General features: G+C 37.1%; 1 protein-coding gene across 3 annotated transcripts in view; it reads left to right on the top strand.

The window, feature by feature from the left end:
* The window catches only part of MIB1 (MIB E3 ubiquitin protein ligase 1), a 78406-nt gene extending 57785 nt beyond the window's left edge, over nt 1–20621 (top strand). For 2 of the 3 annotated variants that reach the window (XM_042029984.1, XM_042029964.1), the window contains exons 16-21: nt 2715–2896; nt 4156–4348; nt 6654–6732; nt 8277–8390; nt 9508–9608; nt 14230–20621. In XM_042029984.1, the coding sequence (XP_041885918.1) occupies nt 2715–2896; nt 4156–4348; nt 6654–6732; nt 8277–8390; nt 9508–9608; nt 14230–14370 (810 nt within the window). In that variant the 3' untranslated portion in view covers nt 14371–20621. The remainder of the gene's footprint in view (nt 1–2714; nt 2897–4155; nt 4349–6653; nt 6733–8276; nt 8391–9507; nt 9609–14229) is intronic. The other variant, XM_042029974.1, reaches the window with a different exon arrangement.
* The last annotated feature ends 1645 nt before the right edge of the window (nt 20622–22266 follow it).

Below are 22266 nucleotides of genomic sequence, written 5' to 3'. Positions count from 1 at the left end.
GTAAGGCTTTCTTTTCATAAATGCGATGACTTATATTGAGGGTTTGTTTTGGGAGGTGTTTTATTATTCTTCATTAATTCCTTTAAAGATTGGGAAGTATGTTGGATTTCATTAGGCTATGTGATAGCAATGCACCTCTATAAATATTTAATATTTTAGAGCTCATTTTTGCATGGCTAAATTTTAATTAACTTTGGACTGCTGTCTTGGAGATTCCAACCCACTGAGACCTGTAGGGTGCCTCTTTGTAGTACATAGTACTTCAACAAATAATTATTTCTATTTTTGTTTCAGTTGAATAAACAGATTTTAGGGCTTTTTTGTATTTGATCAAGTTGGTTGGACAGCAACTCATTGGAATTGTACCATTTATTACTTTTTACTTTGACCACTGTTTAAAATACGAAACAAAACATTTTACTGATAATCATGAAGTTACTTCATAAATGGAACTATATGGAATGAATTCTTTAACACTGATTTTTTTTTTTTAGTAGTTCCTTCTGAATGCCAACATTAGGCCTGTTGGAACAAGCTCCCCAGGAACAAGCACCAAGCCTGCCAGAGTTCAAGAAGCTTTTGGACAATGATCTCAGGCACCTGGTGCAAATCTTGAGGCTGTCCTGTGCAGGGGCAGGAGTTGAACTTGATGATGCTTGTGAATTCCTTCCAACTCAGGATATGTTATATCTAAAACAATTTTTGTCAGGTTTCTTCAGTTGATTTTTTGATAGACTATTTACAATGCATGTAGTGAACAATCTTGATAGTACACAAAGCCCTACTCATTTAGGTACCATTCTGAAAAACACTTCTGTCCTCAAACGCTATGAGCAGTGAACCCCATTTCTTTAAATAATTTTTTAGTTTTCCATCCAGCATATTGTGGTGACTGTACAGCTGGGAGGAGGAGAAATTTTCTGAAGTATAGTTACCACCACCACAAAAAAGTAATTTGAATTGCTTTATTACAGATGCACTGTTCTGGCCTAGAGTACTTTTTATCCCAAGTAAATGTATTATTCCCAGGGTCATTTTGTGCAATTTATTTTAATATGGGTGTCTTTCTGACCCTTAAAATGCTTTTAAGTGATGCCACTGCCTAAATCCTAACTTAAAAGCAAGAAACTAATGTAAAGTGTTTACTGCTTCAAAGGTAGCTCACTAGTTACAATTACTTAGATGATATTTATATGGCTCTTGTGGGTTACACTCAGGCTTCTCCCTCACTGGTGAATTGCCTGGGACTGGCCTGTGTTGATGCATTTCAGGGCTAGCCCCCTCCAGAGGTAGCTTGCTGCAGCCATACTGGGCACTAAGACAAAATGGCTTGGTTTTGTGGTATTCTCATTCTTTGTGCCTGAAAAGTTGCAGGCTTCCTGAGAAATGTCACAGGATGATGCACTGTTGTCCTGGTGTTTTCAAATTGTACAGCATGCAGAGGCATTTTAGGACCCAAGGTTTTTGTGACCAATGTAGATGTCTGTTCCATGGTGACTCTGCCAACCTTGGAGCAAGTCAGTTTCACTGGGCACTGTGCTGCCTTGGCTGGATTAATAACATGGTCCAAAGTACCAGGACTGAAGCTGGATAAAAATCTCTGCTTCACTTCAGCCAATACTCTAATTGAAGTGCAGAAAAATGGTCTCAATTGATAAATGAAAATTTTCTGTTATCTGAACGCCACAAAACAATTTGTTTCCATAACTTACTGCTTTTCCTGGTGTGTGGCCTTTGGAGCTGTACTGTTCTTACCTAATCATAAGGAAGAATACAGGATCAGTATCTGAATTCATAAAGTAAGCTTCAAGAGTCTAAGAGTCTTGTAGCCTCAGCGATACATATTGATATAAGAACTCCTAATTAAAAAACCCAAATGTATAGACCGAGGTTTAAAAAAATGCTTTCCTAGACAACTGGGTTTCCTTGAGTTGGAGCTGCCCTAGCTTTGCCAGAGCTCTTCCTTTGAATACAGTGTAGTGTAGTTTGCTGAGGGATTCTTAGTGATGCCAACAGTTCTGTGTTCTGTGTAGTCTGTGTTACACTTAATGCATTTTATCTGATCAAGCTTTAATACAAAAAGATGTTGGGAGCAGGCCCAGAATGCTCTGGAGTAGGGGAATCTTTTTAGCCTTTTTAGAGTTTCTAGCTGACCCTGTGAAGCAGTAACCCAAGGATACAGCGACAGCTGTAAAAGGGCAAAGTAGCATTATGTGATTAGACAGGAGGGACAGTGTATGAGTGTTCATCCATCCAGGCTGAGAAAGACTGAAATTCAGTTACTTTCTTGGGCAGGTGTGCGTTCCTTTCTCTGCTCAACTGTGTTTTCAGTCCAAGTGCAGTGGTAGCATTTTGTCTGAACTCAGCAATTTGAGTATACGGAAGTGTGTTCTGAATATACCCACTGGAACTTTGCCCTTTACAGTGCTTGCATAGAAGGACAGCCACTTCACATGTGAGTATAGGTGTGCAGGAGATTGAGTGCTTCAGTAGTTGAACTATTCCTTGCTGAATTTTAGTTCCTTAAAGGAAAGCTGAATATAGCTGACTCGGAATAAAGCAATTGTTTTTGATTTTATTTCTAGAGACACTTCCTTGGGCTTACAGATTTATGCATATATGTGCATGTGTGTGTGTCAAATAGCTTTCCTTTAGCCAGACGATTCTTAACTGTTTGGAGAGTCTTTCTTGCTTATGTATTTGTTTTCTTTCAGTTAATAATGGGACTTGGCACTCAAGGAGCAGAGAAGAAGAGTGCTGCATCTATTGCCTGCTTCCTGGCAGCCAACGGGGCTGACCTTGGCATTCGTAACAAGAAGGGTCAGTCCCCTCTCGACCTCTGCCCTGATCCGAGTCTCTGCAAAGCCTTGGCTAAATGTCACAAAGAAAAAGTCAGGTTTGTATATTCATAAAACACACAGTTTCCAAACCCCTGCTTTCCACAGATTAACTGATTTATTTAAAATGTTTTGCCTGTAATTACCAATAGCTAATTAAAACACACAAGTTTGGGGGTTTGGTGGGGGGTTCTGTGTGGGTTTTTTTATTGGCTTTTTTTTTTTTTTGTGTGTGTGTGCTTCTTTGTTTTTATGGTACATTGAATGCTATTGACAAATACATTAATTGAAACGTACCCAAGTCTTAGAGGATTTTCATGCATATTAATTTGGGAAGGGGGAGAACGGGAGGGTGACGGGAGGTAGAACTTCACAAGAGGGTTGGGGGAAATCACTGGAAGAGTAACTAAGCGTTGCAAATAGGTTGGCCTAGGAAGTTGTGAAATCTCTGTCTGTACAAGTTTTGATGACTGAAATGGGCAAAGCCCGATATAACCTGGTATGAATTCAGAGTTGATGCTGCTTTGAGAAGGTGACCTATTTAGTACCTGTTAATCTGAACAACTGTATGATTCTGTAAAAAGAGAACCAGGGGGTGGCTCTGATATCTTTAGGAATTAGGATTTCAGTGAAATACCATGTTATCGGGTCCATGCAGTATCAGATGGTTCACCTTGTCCTAGGCTGTGTTCCACCACTTTGCCCTAAATGATTCTCATCCTTAATTCCTGTATGGAAACCAAAACTGTACTTTTAAAATGTGCCAGAGAGCGGCTGTTTTTATTGACGTTGCCCTGGTAAAGAGCAAGGTGCTTATTTCCTTTCGGAGTCTGTGTGTGTGTGTCCATGTGTCCCGGTCTCATCCCTCGGCTGTTCTCGCCGCCCGTGGCGGGCGGGAGCGGCGGGAGGTGGGGCACGCGCGCCCTCTGCGGGCGAGCGCAGCGCGGAGCCCCGGCCCGGGGTCGGGCACGGCCGGGCGTGGGGACGGGCGGGGCCCGAGCGCTGCTTCTGCGGATCGGAACCACGGGGCATGTCTCTGTTAGTAAAGCGAGCTTTTAGGGTGAAAGGGAGCAGCTTTTTACGTTCACGACACGCTATCCTGACTTGCGTGTCCTATTTCTGTACAATGTTTTAGCCGAGTTTGTGACCTTGCGTTCCATTGTCAACTGTGCTTCTTGGAAAAGGTAGTTGAGATTGCTTTATCATCATACATTGATGCCCAAGTGCATAGGAGTATATGAGCAGCCAGCTGATATGCATTCTAAGCTAAGTGGGTTTTTTTAGTTCTTAAAAGTTTGACTGCAATGTTTCTTTGTAGTGGCCAGGTTGGTTCCCGAAGTCCGTCTATGATCAACAATGATTCTGAAACCTTAGAAGAGTGTATGGTGTGCTCAGACATGAAGAGAGATACTCTGTTTGGCCCTTGTGGCCACATTGCCACGTGTTCTTTGTGCTCACCCCGGGTGAAAAAATGCCTCATCTGTAAAGAACAAGTTCAGTCTAGGACAAAGGTAAAAAAATCTCTTTATTTTTTTTAATGGAAAAGTAAAAAAAAAAAAAAAGAAAAAAGAGGTTGAGGAAATATACAGCTTATTTTATGTGGTATTATGCCTTACACATGTCTCACTGGATGGAATTAATTTTGCATCATAATGATATCTTGCTCTTTTCTGTTTGCCTGTCATACCTACCTTTCCCTGCCTTGCAATATCTTCATTGTTCAGGTCCTCAGAGTTCCCTAATACAGTCACCTGAGGATGCTTTATTGAAATAGACTATTTCCCCCCTGCCATTGGTATTCTTTTTTTCATGTTAAGCTAAATTGCTGTTTTCTGAAATATGATTTCCCTCAGTAATATTTAGTTCTTCTGAGTTCTTTTATTCCTTGGGGCTGCTTGAAAGATGATTTGGCTGTAAACTGAGTTAATATGTGCTTGTTTTTGTAGTTAATAATTACTTTCAGCTTTCACCTTTTCTTTGTTTGGAAACATGAGTTGCATTATGCTGTCTTTTTTCTTCAGAGTATCAACCCTGATACTGAGCCCTATTTTGGAGACCAAGGTTTCTCAAATGGTTACTCCCAAGTAGTTTTGACCATATGGGTACATCCCCTTTGCTTTTCTGTTTGAGTACTATTTTATTCTTTGTAATAACCAAGTCTTGTCCTGGTTTTTGTAGCTGCTGAAAAAAAAAAATTGCGTTCTGCACTTCGGTTTATGTTTGGTTTTGGATTTGCTTTGGGGTTTTTTTTAGCTTTTTGGGTTTTTTTCTGGTTGTTGCTTTTGTTTTTTGGGTTTTTGGTTGGTGTTTTTTTTTTTTTTTTTTTGGTTGGTTGGTTTTTTAGGAAATTTTTTTTTTTTTTTTACTTTTTCCAAACATATTTGATTAGTCTGCTTCTGTGGCATGTTGTTTTTTTCCTCCATCTCAGAGCAAATATAAGAATTGTAAATATAATATTGTACTTTTTTTACTACTGACTCTCTTATTCTTCTTACACCATTCACTGCTCTGCACTGTGTATGTTCAAAAGCCAAATGTTAACATAGTGGGAGCTCCTTTTCTCTAGACTTTATAATCAGTGAAAGGGTTCTGCCACCAGGTGATTTGGAGCAGTAAAGTGAGGCTTCTGCCCCTACTCTCCATTTAAAGAAGTTAATCTATGGAAATCAGCTTTCCCAGGTGAAAGCTAAGCTTTGTGGATAACCTTCCTTTGATTTCTTTGCTGAATTGGTTTGAAAGATTGGAATGTCTGGTCAATACTTCTGTTGTACTTTTCTGTATAAAAACTTACAGTAATATCTGCAAGGCTAAGGAATGAATGAATCAGGACAATGGTTCTATGAACTGGAATAGGTGGTCCAGGCCAGTATAAGTGGAATTATATGTGATGTCTATGATCATACTATACATACCCCAACCCTGGCAGTGTTCAAGGCCAGGCTGGATGGGGTCCTGAGTAACATGGTCTAGTGGAAGGTGTCCCTGCCCATGGCAAGGGTTGGAACTGGAGGGATCTTTAAGGCCCTTTCCAACCCAAACCATTTGATGGTTCCGTGATATATACAGCCCTCACATTAAAGGACTTGAGAAACCCTAACCCAGAATATTAAAACATTTCTGTAGAAGTTCTTTTAAGTGAATTTCATAGGATTATAGAATGTTGGAAGGGGCCTTTAAAATCAGATATGTAACCGACATCTAATACCCTGCAATGAGCAGGGACATCTTCACCGAGATCAAGTTGCTCAGAGCCCTGTCCAGCCTGACCTTGAATGTTTCCAGGGATGGGTCATCTAGCACCGCTCTGGGTAACCTGTTCCAGTGTTTCACTACCCTCATCATAAAAAATTTCTTTCTTATATCTAGTCCAAATTGGCCTTCCTTTAGTCTAAAACTATTACCCCGTGTGCTACTGCAACGGCCCAGCAAAAAAGTTTGTTCCCATCTTCCTTATAAGCCCCCTTTAGATACAGAAAGGCTGTAATAACATCACCCCATAGACTTCTCTTCTCCAGGCTGAACAACCCTGATTTAGGTATGTGTGGTGGAATAAAGAAGGAGAAAAGAATAAAGAGAAAGAAATGTATGCGGTCCTAACTGCTTCTCTGTGCCTGTCCTTGTACTGAATGTGTAAAAATTGCCAACAAATATGTGTTCTTAAAAGTTAGTGTTATAACTCACTTAAGTTGCGTTTTGAGGTGCTGAATTAGTTAAAAAACCCCACTAGATAGAGATTCTTGAAGTCCACATACCTTGGGAATTAATGTAGAGAGCAGGAGATAAATTTTACTCACGTGTGTGTGTTGTTATTGACAGATTGAAGAATGCGTAGTGTGTTCAGACAAAAAGGCAGCAGTGCTCTTCCAGCCTTGTGGTCATATGTGTGCCTGTGAGAGTAAGTAACGTGACAAAACCTGTTTTTGAAGTAATCGTGAAACAGAACATTTTTAATCTGATTGCTAAAAGGTCATGAGTAATCTGATTTCAGGTTCTATTTACTTGGTAGTCTGGTGTGATCATCAGAATTTTGGTATTATTTGTCATGCTGGTAATAATTGGAGGACAAAGTGGAGATTTTCAAAAATTCAGAAAGCATGTGCTCTTTCATCTCAATTATTTAACTGTGAGTAGGCTTGCTCACATTATAGAAGCCTACTGTATATCATTCACACTTCGGAAGTAATTAGAATCAATTTTGTTGTTTTGTTGCAGCTTTTTGAGGGCATTCAGATATGCAAATAGTGTTTTAAAAAAATACTGTAAATAAATACTTGGTATGCTTCATTACTAATCTACAGATTTGCTCAAGGGTTGTACTTTGCCCCAAAAGTCGCATCATATATCTTTGCAAAGAGCACTAGTTATGTTTCACTTTGGTTTATCCTGTGTAGTGAAAAAATACATAGAAGATTTCCAGAAATTTTTTGGTTTTGAGTATATGTGGATGAGAATGCAGCTATGACCTTGTCTCCAGACATTTCAGGGCTTTGTTGAAGGGTCATTTTCCTAGAGAAGAGCAGTCCTTATTGGTGAGAATCTACATCAGAGGGAAGGTAATCATTCCCATGAGTAACTGCTTACTTGCTGAAGAAGTCTGGTTTCTTCCTCTGTTCTGGCTGAGGCAGCTGACATCAAATCACTGACTATAGTTATCCTGATCTGGCCTCTTTCACTGTCTGCAGTTGAAAGATGATGAGAGAAGTTTTTTTGAATCATTTCCCAGGAAAGAAGACAACAAAAAGATTGATTACTGTAGTGAAGGATTTCAGCAGTGCAATATACATTACCAAGTCTAAGCTGTAACAAGGACAGCAAAAGGTTTAACAGTTGTAGATGATTCCTTTCCAGATTTTTTTCTGGACATCTTGTTCAAGCAGGATGAGAGAGAGTCTTCAATTTTGTGTATTTTATAGGACCCACTCTCATGATTCACAGTAACCTTTCAGCATTTATGAGACAATTTTATGAGACCTTTTGTAGAAAAATTACAGTCCCCTTTCTAGGATTATATCAAAATATGTTAGTTTACTCTTAAGGGTAAAGAGCTGCACCTCTTTGCCCCTGGAGCATTGGGACAGTTAGTGAGATCCATTGTTCTAAAGCAAAAAGTGGATAGCCAGGACATTCTTGGAAATTCTGGTCTCAAATGTGTGATTACCTTTTAATTTTTTTAGTTCTTGTGGACTGGACATCCATTTGGAGAAAGAGGAATCTGTTCACTTGAAATATCTTAAAAAGAGATAGAGATTAGATCTACTTTGAATCCCAAACAGGGCATTGTTTAGGTGTGATTTGCAGAAAATTATGTGAAGGTAAACTCAAGTAGTTTTTTGTATTAAAAGCATCTGTTAAGTCATTGCTGTATAGTTACTGTGAATAAACAAACTCATGGATAGTAAAGAAGAAAAATGAAATTGATTTATTTCTCTGTCCTCTCAGATTGTGCAAGCTTGATGAAGAAATGTGTACAGTGTCGGGCAGTGGTTGAGCGAAGAGTGCCTTTCATAATGTGCTGCGGAGGGAAAGGTACAGAAGATACCAGTGATGATATTTGTGAGTGACTCCAGAGCCCATACTCTTTCATGTTCCTCCACCAACTTATTCTCATTCTCTTAAATGATCTAAATCTTCCTCTCCTTTCTGAAGAAAAGTTTAATGAAAACAGTGTTAACCCAGGTATTCATTTGCTGTTTGCATTACCTTCTGCATTGGTAGCAGCAAATGTGGTAACACCGGCAGTCATTACACTGGAGAATTGCTTCCAGCATTCAGACTAGAATCCAAAACATGTGTGATGACTTGGCCACCTACTAATGCCTTAAGAAATAAAAGCTGAAGATTGTCTGTAATTGTGCAAATGAGCAAACAAATGTATTTTTTTTACCTCTGGAGCTCTGAAGGAATGGTAAGTATTTTGCATCTAGGTACAAGCAACTTTCCTGACAGAAATTTGTCCAGTTTTATATCTTCTGCTTTGACTAGTTTTTAAGCTTCATGTGACTTCTTTGAGTAATTTCTATGAATTATTTATATTTGCTCTGTGTGTATATATGATACACAGTATTTCAGTTGAGTTTATGGGAACTGGAATATTAGTTCATTCTTATCATAATGTTCTGAAATAAATACAAGAATAATCATTAAAATCAGGCTTTCAATACTCACACTGGAAATTTAAGACTTGACAATTTTTCTGTTTCATATAGTAATATTGCTTCTCACATCAGTCAAATACAGGAATATTAATCTGAGCTTGTTCAAATTTTGAATAAACTACTTCCAAGACACTTGTGCAATTTTGAACACCAAAATCATCTCTGTAGATAAAAATTCATTTAAATGGGAAAGGATTTAGCTTTTTTTTCTTTAAACATGGGCAAAAAATATTTATGTCAGGAACTTCACTGGCAAATAAGAATTCTGAGAACATTAAGGGACTACAGACACCGTTATTATGGAAATACTTGTCAAAGAAGTGCTGCCAGTAAACTCAAAGAAATTCTTTGTTGAGCTGCAGTGATGGTGTAGTGAATTTAATTAGATTATCAAAGATGTTTGACTAACATTGTTTTAGATAGTTGAAAAATTGTAGCTGTGACACTGGAAGTCATTATTCCTGGTTCATTAGATTGCTGCATAATCATGTGTCTTTATTTTCTTTACGTTACAGCAAGTGGAAACATTCCAGTTTTGCAGAAAGACAAAGACAACACTAATGTCAATGCAGATGTACAGAAGCTGCAGCAACAGTTGCAAGACATCAAGGAACAGGTAAAAGTGCTGGATAAAAATTGTAAGGACCACTAAGCCAATTGAAAAACCCAATGCATCCTCTATTATTTAAAGCAAAATGAATGTTGAAGTGCATCAGCTCTTGAACTTAAGTTAAAAGACGAGTATTTTTTGTGTCATGTGGCTTGTATGTCCTCTATGTATGGGGTTAAAAAAAAAAAATCAAGTGGCCATGTTTGATAATCTATCTGTTAGAGCATGTGTGTTGATATGACTAAAAAAGGATTCTCTGCCCAATCAGTACATGCTCTGACTGTTTAGGTTGACCTGAGTGTGTAGGAAACAGCAGAAGCTGTTTTCACAGAACAGTGATAAAAATAGATAATCTTCACTGTTCTGTATGTACCTTAATCTTGACTTGTCTGTTCATTAAGTGCCTTGGAACAATGGCTGACAGTTATCTGTCATATGAACAGTGTAGTGAACACACTCTTCAAAACACTCTGTGACTGCAAATTTAAAACTTTGAAATTACTGTACATGTAATTTGAATATTTGGAATTTAAATGTTAAGGTTTATCTTCTGTAATTATGTTTGCAAATCTCTCAGCAGTAAGGGATCTGGAGTATCTGACTATTGAATGAACTTACTCTCTTAGAACCCTGATAATGTGATCTTTTTGCTTCCCTGTGTATAACACAATTGGCAAAAACTTGTCATAGGTACAGGAAACTGAGGTGTTCTAGCTTGCCTTTTCCTCTGGTAGGCTTAAAATAGTCTGTAGTACTTCGGTGAGGGCAGCATCACATCTAGCCCTGATAGTTGTTGGTTTCAGCTGTTCATGTGCATGAAAGCAAGGGCTAAAATTTTAGATTTCCAGTCTTAGGGCCGGTGTCTCTAAATGCCTTAAATTTGAGAACTGATATGCTCAACTGAATGTCTGTGAAGAGCTGTTTCTGTCATATGGTGACTGGACTAGCACCCCAGTAATACATATTCAAAACAGTTTTCTGTGTAGTTATCTGTAAAGAACATGGAGATTGAAAATCATCATTTGAAAATGCATGTCTGTCTTACCTAGAAGCTCCAGATGTTTCTGTCATCTCTTATGTCTTGCATCTCCTCTTCAGCTTCTGCTTTACTTTCTAGCACTGAGTGGAAAGAAAGTTACTTTTTTGGCACTTGAAATGATACGTGCAGAAGATGCAGATGCATGCTTAAATGCAAGTAATCTGTTTTCTTCAGATATATTTTTTCAGGGTACTTTAGGAGTTATAGAAGGTTAGAGTTCTGTTTGGGTATGCTGATATTCTTATGTATAGGCACATGAAAAGAAAAATACTTTATGTTACAGTTTTTCTTCTTGATTAGATGTGATATCAGGGGGTTTTTGTCAGTTTTCCTTAGGTGCTGTTTTATTCTCTATGATCTTGTCTAACCTTTGGGATTTGCTAGCCAGCAGCCAGAATCGTTCAGTGCATCTGACTAGAAAGAGATGGTTCTGGTCATTCCTTGTGTGCCTCTTGGTGTGAGACTCTTGTGCTTTTAGTGTCTTTTGTGCTTAGGCTTGCGGCAGGGCAAGTTGTATATCACACTTGTGAGTAGCAAATCCACACTTGTGGATTTGATTAAAATTGATCATCTCATCTTTTAAATTAGTGCTTGAAGTTATGCACAGCATTCCACTGTAATTGTGTATTCTTTTAATTTGTGCTGTAACAGTTCAGTCTTTGTGTTCAACTGATATTTTTCTACCTAAAATTAATTTGTTCTCTTTCAGCAGGTATAAGCCTTTGTTTCAAGTCAAACCTTCAATGATAATCTAATATGTTAGTGCAGCAAGCTTTTAAAACTATTTCTGGTGCCAAGCAGAAGTGATGCTGATGTCAACAGAATCTCCCACATCTGATGACCACACCATTCTTCAGGGATTCCCTGAATGTGAACCCTTTTGACTGTAATTGCAATACCTTCACTCCATTTCATACATAATCACCATCATCCATCTAATATCTTATGTATGTTCCTTCACCATACTTACATCATTTTCTTCTTCCTTAAAAATAAATTTATTTTGTCACTGTGCACCTGTATATTGTTGTAAAAACTGCTTTTGATAGTGAGGAATTCATACTTCAAGCAGTTTAAAACACCTTGTTAGTTAGAAAAAATTATTTGGATTGCAAACCCAATTCTGCTTAAGGTGCAATGAACACTTTTCCAGAGTACTTATCTGAAGAAGTAATTCTCATATGTGTCAGGCAGGTAGAAAATGGGATTTCATGCAGAGGATGTTCTAACAAACTAATAGTACGATAGTTACAGATACTGCTTATTTCTCACTCCGTATTTTCTATTGCCCAAATGGGGCATAAGGCTTGCAGTGAACTTTCTTTCACTGTAAAACTACATGTAAGATGGTGGTTAAGTAAGGAATTCTCCTTCAGAGTTGGCTAAAACTCAGTTAGCTGGGCTTTTATCCCACTGGGAAACTGCTGAACTAATTGAGAAAAGCCTGTCAGAATAGAATTGTGTAGCAAACAGGAAGCTGCTTGTTCCTGCTGGCTGAGTTCTCCTACTGTGTGAAGTAACTTGTTAAGATAGTATCGTGTTAAGAAATTTAACAGCTAATGTATTTTATATACTCTGCTTTTGTACTAAACAAGAGAAATTGGGCAATTTTCTAATACTGCATATCTGTAAAGTGAAAATGTTGGGATTTCTGTACTTTACGGAATGAAACAGTTCAAAGTAATGGTGTTTCAACAGATTTTATTTTTTTGTTATTTCTGAGTCCCTTAGTGGATGTTTTCATTTTTAAATGATGGTGCAGCATTTGGAGAGAAACAGTCTCTTGTAGCTTCAGTAATTCTGACATTACAATTAGACAGAAAAGCAAATAATTAGCTAAACGTAGAATAAAGGCTACACATTGGGGATTTTCCCAAAGATAAGATTGGTGTTTGCTTTGTCAGTCCTTTGTGAAAGGTTGTGATGCCAATGCTGTCAAGTTATAGATACTTGTCACACAGCTGTGTATTCATTGCATTGGAAAGAGCTGTTCCATTGATGTCTGAAGTCTGTGAGTTACTGAAGGAAGAATACTCTAAGGGTCCCATTGATGTGTGGGATGTGAAGGTGGTGACTTAGTGTGAATGGAAAAATGAGCGGGACTGACAGACAGTCTTCTGTAAATTTTTAGTTTGAGAATGTTTTGTTACAGTACTATGGAAGTTCTGGCAAAGCTGGAGCGCACCCCCCTTCAGGGTTATTTTTAAACATAAATTCACTTAAGGTTTCACCTGGAAGTTTTATTTTCCTACATTATACTAGTATCCTGGAGATTAAAATAGTAATTTGGCCAGATTCCATGCCAATTTAAACTCTTAAGCAGAAATATGGTGAATTTTTTTTGGTCTTCAACTAAGCTATCTATCCTAGAAAGTAATACCTATTGATTTCATAGAATATGTGCTTCAGGGTTATTCTGAATAGGGTGCCTTGGTATGGTTTCTCTCTTATGCAATGAACAAATTGAAATAAAGCCCCAATGATGAATACAAAAACAAGTCACAGGTGCAAGATGGTGATAAAATGAATTTTTATTTGAAATATGAGCCTTGTCCGTATTTTGTATTATGTATGAGATCAACATTTATAATTGTTAGATATATGTGATATGTCTCAGATCTGAGGACCTCTTAGATTTGATTTGATGTACTATAGAGTGGTCTTAACAATTTTCATCTGGTGTAACATCTGTTCATTTACTAACATTTGATAAACTGTTATAAATGAAATCCTAATATGGCTGCAATGTGTTTATGGTGAAGGAACATGCCTTATGAAAACTTCAATTTCTGCACATGACAAAAGATGAAGGACATTGTTCCTTAGTGGCTTGGTACAAAATGAATTTTGCCATTGAAGAACTTAAAAAAATCTTTTTTGGGCATTGGCTATCACTTTACATTCAGCAATTAAAACTGATTTTAAAAGTTTGCTGTGCTGCTGTTATGAGTTAAGGTTACAGATTTACTAAACTGTTCTTTAGTTGAAACTTGAGGTGTTCTTTTGGTTGAAAATCTAGATAACTTCCTCAAACAAAGTACTAAATTTTTGCATATCATATTGATTATGCAACATTTTTATTCCTTCTGTGGGTGTTGAGTGCTTGGTCTTTAGAGGTAAGTAAATGAATGGCTAGAATGGCCTGAGAAGAAATTTGTAAATCATTACTCAAGCATTGCATACATCAAATTGTTTGCGTTTTGTTCCCTGGAATATTACATGACATAAAGGAGAATATTTCTGAAGAATGTTTTAATATTGCAAACTTGGGTAATGATATTGAAAGTATGATGTCAGCCTACGACTAGATTGTCTTAATAAAAGGAATCATATTTAGAAAAAATCTACATAGTTACTTGTGTCTTGATGGAGTAGGAAAAGCCCATATATTGTAAGTCAATGTGGAGTAAAAATGGGATTTAAAGAAACATCAGTTTAGCTTAATGGCTGGGTTATGCTATGGCAGTTTTCTGCGATGCTTAGCATCACGTATTTGTTGTTAAATTTAAACACTTCATCTGTTGCATATTCAATACTGTATAACAGCTACCACTGACTGTGTATGTAACCTGTCAAAATCTTTTCCAGACTATGTGTCCTGTCTGTCTGGACCGCCTGAAGAACATGATCTTTCTGTGTGGCCATGGAACGTGTCAGCTTTGTGGAGACCGAATGAGCGAGTGCCCCATATGCCGCAAGGCAATCGAACGGAGGATCCTTTTGTATTAAACAGGGCCAGTGTCTTTTACTAGGTTGTGCAAGAGTAAGGACATGTTGATGGATTAAATCTCTGTAAGTTTGAAAGGCAGTAAAGGGTTCTAATGGAAACATTTCTAATACTGTAGCACAGGTTCATTACATAGTAATTGTTTAAAGACTCTGAATGCACCAAATAAAAGAAACAGTATTTGAACAGTCAGCTTGTAGCTTTACTCTTAAAAAACATCTAAGCCTACTGCTAATTTAAAGCAGTCTTTTTTTCATTTTCTTTCTGTCTTCTTCTTCCCCTTAAAGTTTAAAGGGACAATCTTATTTTGGTTTTGTTCATGTGTATCATGTATGTATCAGATGTCAAGTGATGTAAGGGAATTTTTTTTATATTGTCAGTTACTACCAAACATAAATATTTAGGATTTTTTTCACTTTAGGCTTTTCTGGAGAGTGTCAACATTTCCTGTGACATTTCTGATTGACAGTAATTTCTGTCTTGAAATACACAGTCATGAAAAATCTATACAAAATTATACATAGTAGTAATAAATATACTATTCCCATAAGGTCAGGCCTCAGAATACAATGTTAAGGTAATTCTGACTTTATCATGCCCTTTGTTCCTGAGGATGGGTTGTGTAGGAAACAGGAAAAGGAAAAATCTGTTTTAGAAAAATTATGTTTCCAAAACTGCACTTTAGTCTAACAGGTTCGAGCTAAGTAACTTAAATAGTGAGTTCCACAATTCTCCTAATTACTTGACTTTGCATGGAATTGCTTTTAACTTGAGTGGAAAGGAGGACATTTGAGCAGTGGGTCAGTTATCCCTTTCAGATGAGTGAATTTGATCAGTTGTGGAGAAACTTACACATGTGGAGCCATTTAAAAATTGTGGGTCTGTGAATTCGGAAAAAACCAAGATTCTGCAAGATTTTCTTTCAAAGTGAGTTTTATTGTCTCCAGGCAAACAGTGTCAACAGCAAAAGAGAATACTTAATATTGATTATTCATCTAAGTGGGGTGTTAACACCTGAACTTATCTGTGAGCATTACTGAGTAATACTGCAAATGAAGATATTGCTGACAGAACAGTGAATTTTGTGAGCTGTGCCTAGTTGAGCTGAATCTGGCTGAAGGAGTTTGCTGTCACTGATGTGATAAAAAACTGCTCCTGACCCCCAAAATAAATGCTATTGTCAGGGACTGCAAACTATTAACATTTTTAAAACAAAAGCATCCTTTCATCCTTTTTTGTGGTAGAAAATAGCTGATTTAAGGATCTCTTGTAGCTAAAAGGAATCTGTGCTTACTCCTACGTGATTCAACAGTTTTCTGAGTGCATAGTTCACATAGCCCTTTGCCATTGTGCAGACTTCATTTGGATGTGCTCTTGCAGAACAATAAAGACATCCATGCTGGAGTCACTTAGGTGCCTTACTAGCAGCTAAGATGAATTTGTCATTGAATTCTCATTGCATATGTCAGAAATGTGGACAAAAGGATAGTTCAGGGAAAGATCCAAGTAAAGATAAAGATGCAGTTGTGGTCTTCTCAGATAAATCAGTCTGTCTTCTGAAGCTTATGTTGATATGCCTCAAGTGTGCAAACAATGGCAAATGCCTCAGAAGACTATTACTAGTAAACTGTAAAGATAGATAAACCTTTAAGCAATAAGATTAAACACTGAATAAAGTTTTCCAGGAAACAAGTACAGTGATATATTGGAAAAGTGTATGTAGAGTGGCTTTTAACACCATGAAGTGATGTAATACACAGCCTTACAATAGCCATCTTTAATCCTCATCCAGCATTCCAAATGTTCCTCATTATTTTCAGTGTTTTTTCATTGGACACAATCACATCTGGAGTCACTGTAGTAGTCTGTTTTATTTTGTGTACTAGTGGTCATCTGTTCTCAGATAATCTGCATCTGTATTCTTGGCCAAATGAAGCAGCCTTCCCTTTTTTTTCTTCTTGGTTCTTATTCTAAAATATCAAGATTTCAAGGAGTTCTGGAAAGTTTTTGATGTAAGGCCTTTTTTCAGTTCAGCATTTTGCTATCTCCACTTGAACTCCACATGCATCTGAGTGTTCATTGCAATTTTCATTTGGCCAATATGCACATCACTAAGGTTTTCGGTTTGGTTTTTTGGGGTTTTTTTGGGAGCATTTTTTACAGCTGAATTTTCTATAGTAGGCTTCAGTTTCTTGTCAGGCTTCTCCTGGAAATACTTCTGTAGTAGAGTGTGCCATTTGATGATCCATTTTGAGTTTTAGCCTGTCACTCGTCAGATTTGTACCTTGGTTTCCTCTGTCTCTGGCTTACATATTTTGTCCTCTTAATTCCTCAAGGGGACCTCTGCAAACTTGTCAGCACAGATGCAGGGTGGATCTCTTCTTGATAATGCAACTCAAAACTGAAACCTCAGTATGGCAGTTTGCATTTTCCTAATTCTTTTTTGCTGGAACAAGCCAGAGTTACTTGAAAGTATTCCAACTTAGCATCAGTTGAATAATTCAGCTGAGTTAGAACAGATCTGAAGCATCCTGAGTAGGAAACTGGAGTTGAGTGTTAAGTATTCCTAGTCTGCAGTAGGCACATACTTGTAGCATAGGTAGGTAAATGCCGTATTAGGCTTGTCCTTTCGAACAGAGAAGATGTAAATTACTGTTTAACACCCTCACTACTTGAATACCATCACAGTCCTATGGAAACAGAGACAGTGACTGAAGGTACTGCTGTAGAAGCAGCTTTAGTCTCCTGTACTGCAATCACAGTAGATTTATGTGACTGCATAGGAGTTTGTGATTGGACTCATTCAGCAGTGTTGTGTGCCAGTTGAAATTGAAATATGTCAGTTTGATGCTATTTCGGTGCCAAGAAGAACAACGGAATTAGAAAAACTAGAAAAGCTAACCAAGGTGCTTGAATTATTTATATAGGTCTCTTATTGACAGCTGCAAGAGCTGTATCTTGTCTGGAGTTTGCCTTTCAAAAAACTTAATGAGAAAAAATGTTTCCAAATCCAGTATCATTTATGGAAATACATATTTGTATTCAGACCCTCTCTTTTCCTACAGATGTAGAAGGTGAACTAGTGTTGAGGAACCCAGTAAGCTCATTCACTTAATTCTGTTGTTACCTGTGCAATCTGCACAGATTGCAGATGTTTAATTGGATAGAACATATTTGAAGGATGAGAATTTCACTTGAAAGCCAAAGGGGATCATAACAAGTAGTAGAGTTGAGGAAATACCACTGTGCATGTGTCTGCAGCAGAAGATTAAAGTCTAAATTTCACCTGAGTGAAGTGAAAATTAGAAAAATCAGTAAGGTGTCTATCTCCAATTTACTGTAAAATCGTAGAATGTAAGGGTTGTAAGGTTTGTTACATCTATCCCCCAGCATTTAATAGCAATTTTGAAATTAAATGGATTGAAATATCTCCGTTTGTTTCTTGAAACAAGTAACAATACACCTAAAAGTTGTTCCGTGTGAGGTATGCTCAGATGTTTAGGTAAAATACTTCCTTTTCCATTCATTAAGAGACATAAACAGTCATATCACTACACAGTGATTTAAAGTGTAAAGACGACCTAAGAGGTTAACAGAATAAGCTTAATAGTTGTGGATTGTTAACTTTTGTATAACTATGTTTGACCTTTTTTCCCCCGCCCAAAACTTGTGTCATCACTTCCTGTGGCCCAAGCTCATATGGCACTTCTCAGAATCTGGGCTGTTGTTACCTACTTTCCATTTGCTGGATTACTGTGTAAATGTATGTTGGGGTTTGGAGAAATCCCTTTTTCCTGAAGTGGATACTGAAAACTACGCTGGTGAGATAGTAAACAAGTTACTTTGTAAATGTGGAAGTTTGATTAGAAGGTGGTGTTCTTAACTTGGACTGGGTGAGGATATAGCAGATTTGCACAAGTACTTGTGCCTTGTTAGCATAGTCTTACAGTTGGTATATTAGCTTCTTTTAAAGGGGTGAAATGGTCTTTTAAAAATAATTAAGTACTTATTGTGTAGATATTTTCTAGAGATGAAGGGTTATGTATGTCTAATTATTTTTAGCAGTATTAATTGCAGTTAGTGTAAACACTAAATTGTTTGAAGAAGCTGCTTTCAGCTAGTGATCTGAGCTTCCTCCACGAAACTAATTGTCAGAAATTTAATTTTACTCTTCCAGTAGCAGCTGGTGAACTGAAGAACCTATCCTGTTCTTTGTGCTCCAAGGGTCAAGTTTTCACTTAAAAAACCAAACCCCAACAACACTACAGTCTAACCTTTAGCAGTGCTACCTCCTTTCTGTCAAAGTGCTGAATTCTTCTCTAGCTGTTCTTTGTCTTTGGGAAGGGATGGGGAATGCATCAGTTTTCTTTTGCTTCATCAGTTTTGATGTCTGAATACATTGGGAAGGTTTTTTACTCTATAAATTTACTGTGTAAATTGCATACAACAGCAGTGTGATTTGCCACAAAGTACATTGTATACCTGTCTTGTATAAGTTGCTGGAATTCATACTGTTGTCTTTTTGTGCATTTCATAACTTGTTTGTGTTGACAAAGCTAAACTGTTGTTTGCAGAAGCTTTAGTATGTGCCATTTTTATAGCTAAGCCTGTGGTAAATACGCAAGTTCTCACTCAGGGCTTTTTAACAACTTAAACACGTTCACAATATTCTTCAGCACATCTTGGAGAATACTAGAGATTTAATGACTGCACAGTGCCTTGATAGAACTACTGAATGGGCAGCAGCCATAGGGTCTTTACAGAATGCAAGTATCTTTCGAATCCAGTTAATGAGTTGATGTTAATATAATTGTAATGTTCCTGCCATGGATTTATAAACTTGTATATACTTTCTGTAAAGGAAAATTGGCAAATTTAGGTATTGTTAAGCTTTCTGAAAGCTGTTTAATTGTTGCACTGGTCATGAGGGTCTGAAGGGCGTAATATTCAAATTTACAGAAGCAGCTTTTGTGTCAAAGACAGCTGAGAAAATTTTCTGTATGTGACATTTTTAGTGTGAGGGAGAGGTCTTTGTATAAACATGTAAAAGTACCTGCTTTACTCTGATCTAGTAGATCTTTTGTAAGTGAGAGAGAAATAACCAACAACAAATCAGTATGTTTGTATGCCATTTCATAGTTAAAAAACTTTGTCTCATTTTGAGCTTCTAGGAAATACTTAATTTGTCCCAAGTAGTGTCTTTGTGAATGCAAATTATTCATGTTAGAAAACAGGTTTTACTGAATCACACGAACATTTTTGCTTTTGTTAAAACTAACTTTGTATTTTCAGTAAACTTTAGATTTTGACATGACTGTTTATTGGAGAAATTTAAGGTTGCCTGTGTGAATGTAGTGTATTTCTGTATGCAGATAGCATTATGTAATTGCTTACTTTAAAACTGCTTAGGACGGCCTAAGCTTTTCAAGGGAAATGCTGATGTACTGTATGGTTAGTAAACTGACTTTTTCAAGAGCTTTGATTTAAAAGTATACTTGGACTGAATTAATACTGATTTTTTGCACACAACATTGGAAAAAGGGTAGTGGCTCATTTGTCTTCCTCCTTCTTAGTTGTAATGATGTTAGATGTCATCATGAAATTAGAAAATTGTATACCTGAAAAAGTATTTGCAAACTCCGTTACTTGTTGGCATGCAATGTTTAAAAGTGCACCAGACTTTTTTGAGAAAGTTTGCAGTCCCAAGTTCTTAAAAAACCTGGTTCTTTTATGATATGTTCCTGAAGAATGAGTTTGTGGAAGCATCAGAAGTGCTATGTGCCTTTGAATCTCCAAGGTACTCAAACTTTGCTAAAGCAGCACAGTAGAAGTTCGAAGGGTGGATTATGTTTTAACAACAAAAAGGTTGATTTAAAATGGTATCTGTATTATGTGCAAGTTTTCCTGTAAATATGCAGTTCATAGTACTGTTCTACTGACCAGAGTTGCTGTTTAAGTGTACGTTAGACTCTGTTTACTTGTAATTGAATGGCCTTTACAGATCTGGCTACATGAATGTGATCATTTAAACATCTCCTGCCAGATACAGTAACTTCCATATTCTGAGACAACAGATGCTGCATCATAGTTTGTACTTTTAGGATTCAATTTAATTGATGCATTTGTACAAAAAAAAAAAAAGTCTATGTAATCAAAGGCAACAAAACCAACCAGTCTTATATGGCTTAGTGTTTTTGTCTTAGTGTACAGGTGAAAAAAGGAACTGACAGAATAAAAAATTTGTTGCTCTCTTTCTTAGTTTCTTTTCATTTTTCAAGTTTCTTCAGCCTTGGTTTATATGAGAGGTCTGTATGAAAACATAGTGTTTTCAAATACTTTTGAAAAAAGCTTTATTTTAAAATAATTGATGCAAATTGTTGAAATACATTTGAAGTAGCCTCTTGTTCATTGCTTTGGGATTTACAAGCTGTTCGTGTATTTCTCTGTACATGTTCATCGAACATGATGGGAGCAGTGTTGGCATTGGTTCAAGACTTGATCTCTGTGGTCTCAAGGGTTTCAGCCGCTGCTGTTGATTGCAGGGGAAGCTGCAGGTTTTGCTGGTGTTTGGTCTTGATGGGTTTAGATTTTGAGAAGGCTAATTCATACTGTACAATATAAATAATTATATTGTTAATTGTATTATAGTGGTAAATATTGTTATAAATGATAATAACTTTATAATATAAATACTGTGCAATGCAGTTAATTTCTGTATAATGCACTTTGCTGTTCTCTTTCCAGCTGTATCCCATATACAGTCATTGCTTTTGATGGCCATGGTTAAAGTGCATGGAGATTTTGTTTGGATTTGACATGAATTAAGTGAAGAGGGTGGTTCTTCATGGGTGTACTCTGTTTCATTTAGGGAGTAAAGATTAGTAGTAGTATTGGAATAAAAAGCATTAGCCTTCCTTTTCAGACTTGGTTTTCCACCATAAGGAAAGGAAATATAAGTTGTCAGAAACAAAATTGTTGAAGTTCTTGTTGTACTTTGTGCAGCCCTGCTCATGACAGTGACATGCATTGGAAAACTTCTACTTTCAAGAATGAATCATATCAACTTTTTTTGATACTTACAAAAAGATTTTGGCTGGAAAATACTTCAGGGTTTTAAATAGTTTGTTCCCTTTTCAGCAGAGTAGTATTTCCTTGCTTTCCAGAAGACACTAGGGTGGGGGTTTTTTGCAATCTTTAGGGATTGATGCTGTGATGGATTAAAATAGCTTAAATTACATTAAAAGTCGAGAACTGTGCCAACTGGCAGTGTATAAACTTCAGTCTTTAACAATGCAAGACTTTGTTATGGGAAAGTCAGTGCAATATCTATTATTGTTAGGATTTGTTGACACTTACTTGACTGCCTTAGAGAAGCCAATAAACCTTAATTTCTGTAAAATTGCCTAAAATTGTGAAAATACACTTGGGAGACTATAGTGACCTCTTGGAACACTATAACACCATTTCACTGATTTTTCCTTAAAAATAAATCTGTGGGAGGTAAGGAGACAAACTTAATTCTGAGCCAATTTCCCCACTGATGCTTGTCCATCCTAAAGTGTGTATTTCTCCCACAAGGGGTCAGTAGCACCCTCCCTTTGGCACAAGTTTTTATTACACTATAAGCAGAAAGCAAACAAGGGATAAGGATAATGATGATTGCATTAATAGGTGGGTGGACCAGACCTCTCTTGTCTCCTTCTTCAAGCAGGCTAAGTATAATTAGGTTATTTGCTGACTTCAGTAAGCACCGTATTCTATCCTCTGACTCTCATGTGACATGAACATTGCTACTATTGATTAGGGCAAAGTTCCAGTGGAGTGTTTGCCTTTAGCTCTAGTTGAAAGTATTCATTTAGTCAAGCTTTTTTTCAAAAGCCTGCAGTTGGAGCAGATAA

The sequence above is a fragment of the Corvus kubaryi genome, unplaced genomic scaffold (assembly GCF_017639235.1).
Source record: "Corvus kubaryi isolate FWS band 111438036 unplaced genomic scaffold, C.kubaryi_AGA036_p1.0 132, whole genome shotgun sequence".
In the NCBI taxonomy this organism is placed as follows: domain Eukaryota; kingdom Metazoa; phylum Chordata; class Aves; order Passeriformes; family Corvidae; genus Corvus; species Corvus kubaryi.
Note: the sequence above shows the minus strand (reverse complement) of the source record. Positions and strands in the feature narration are given on the sequence as shown.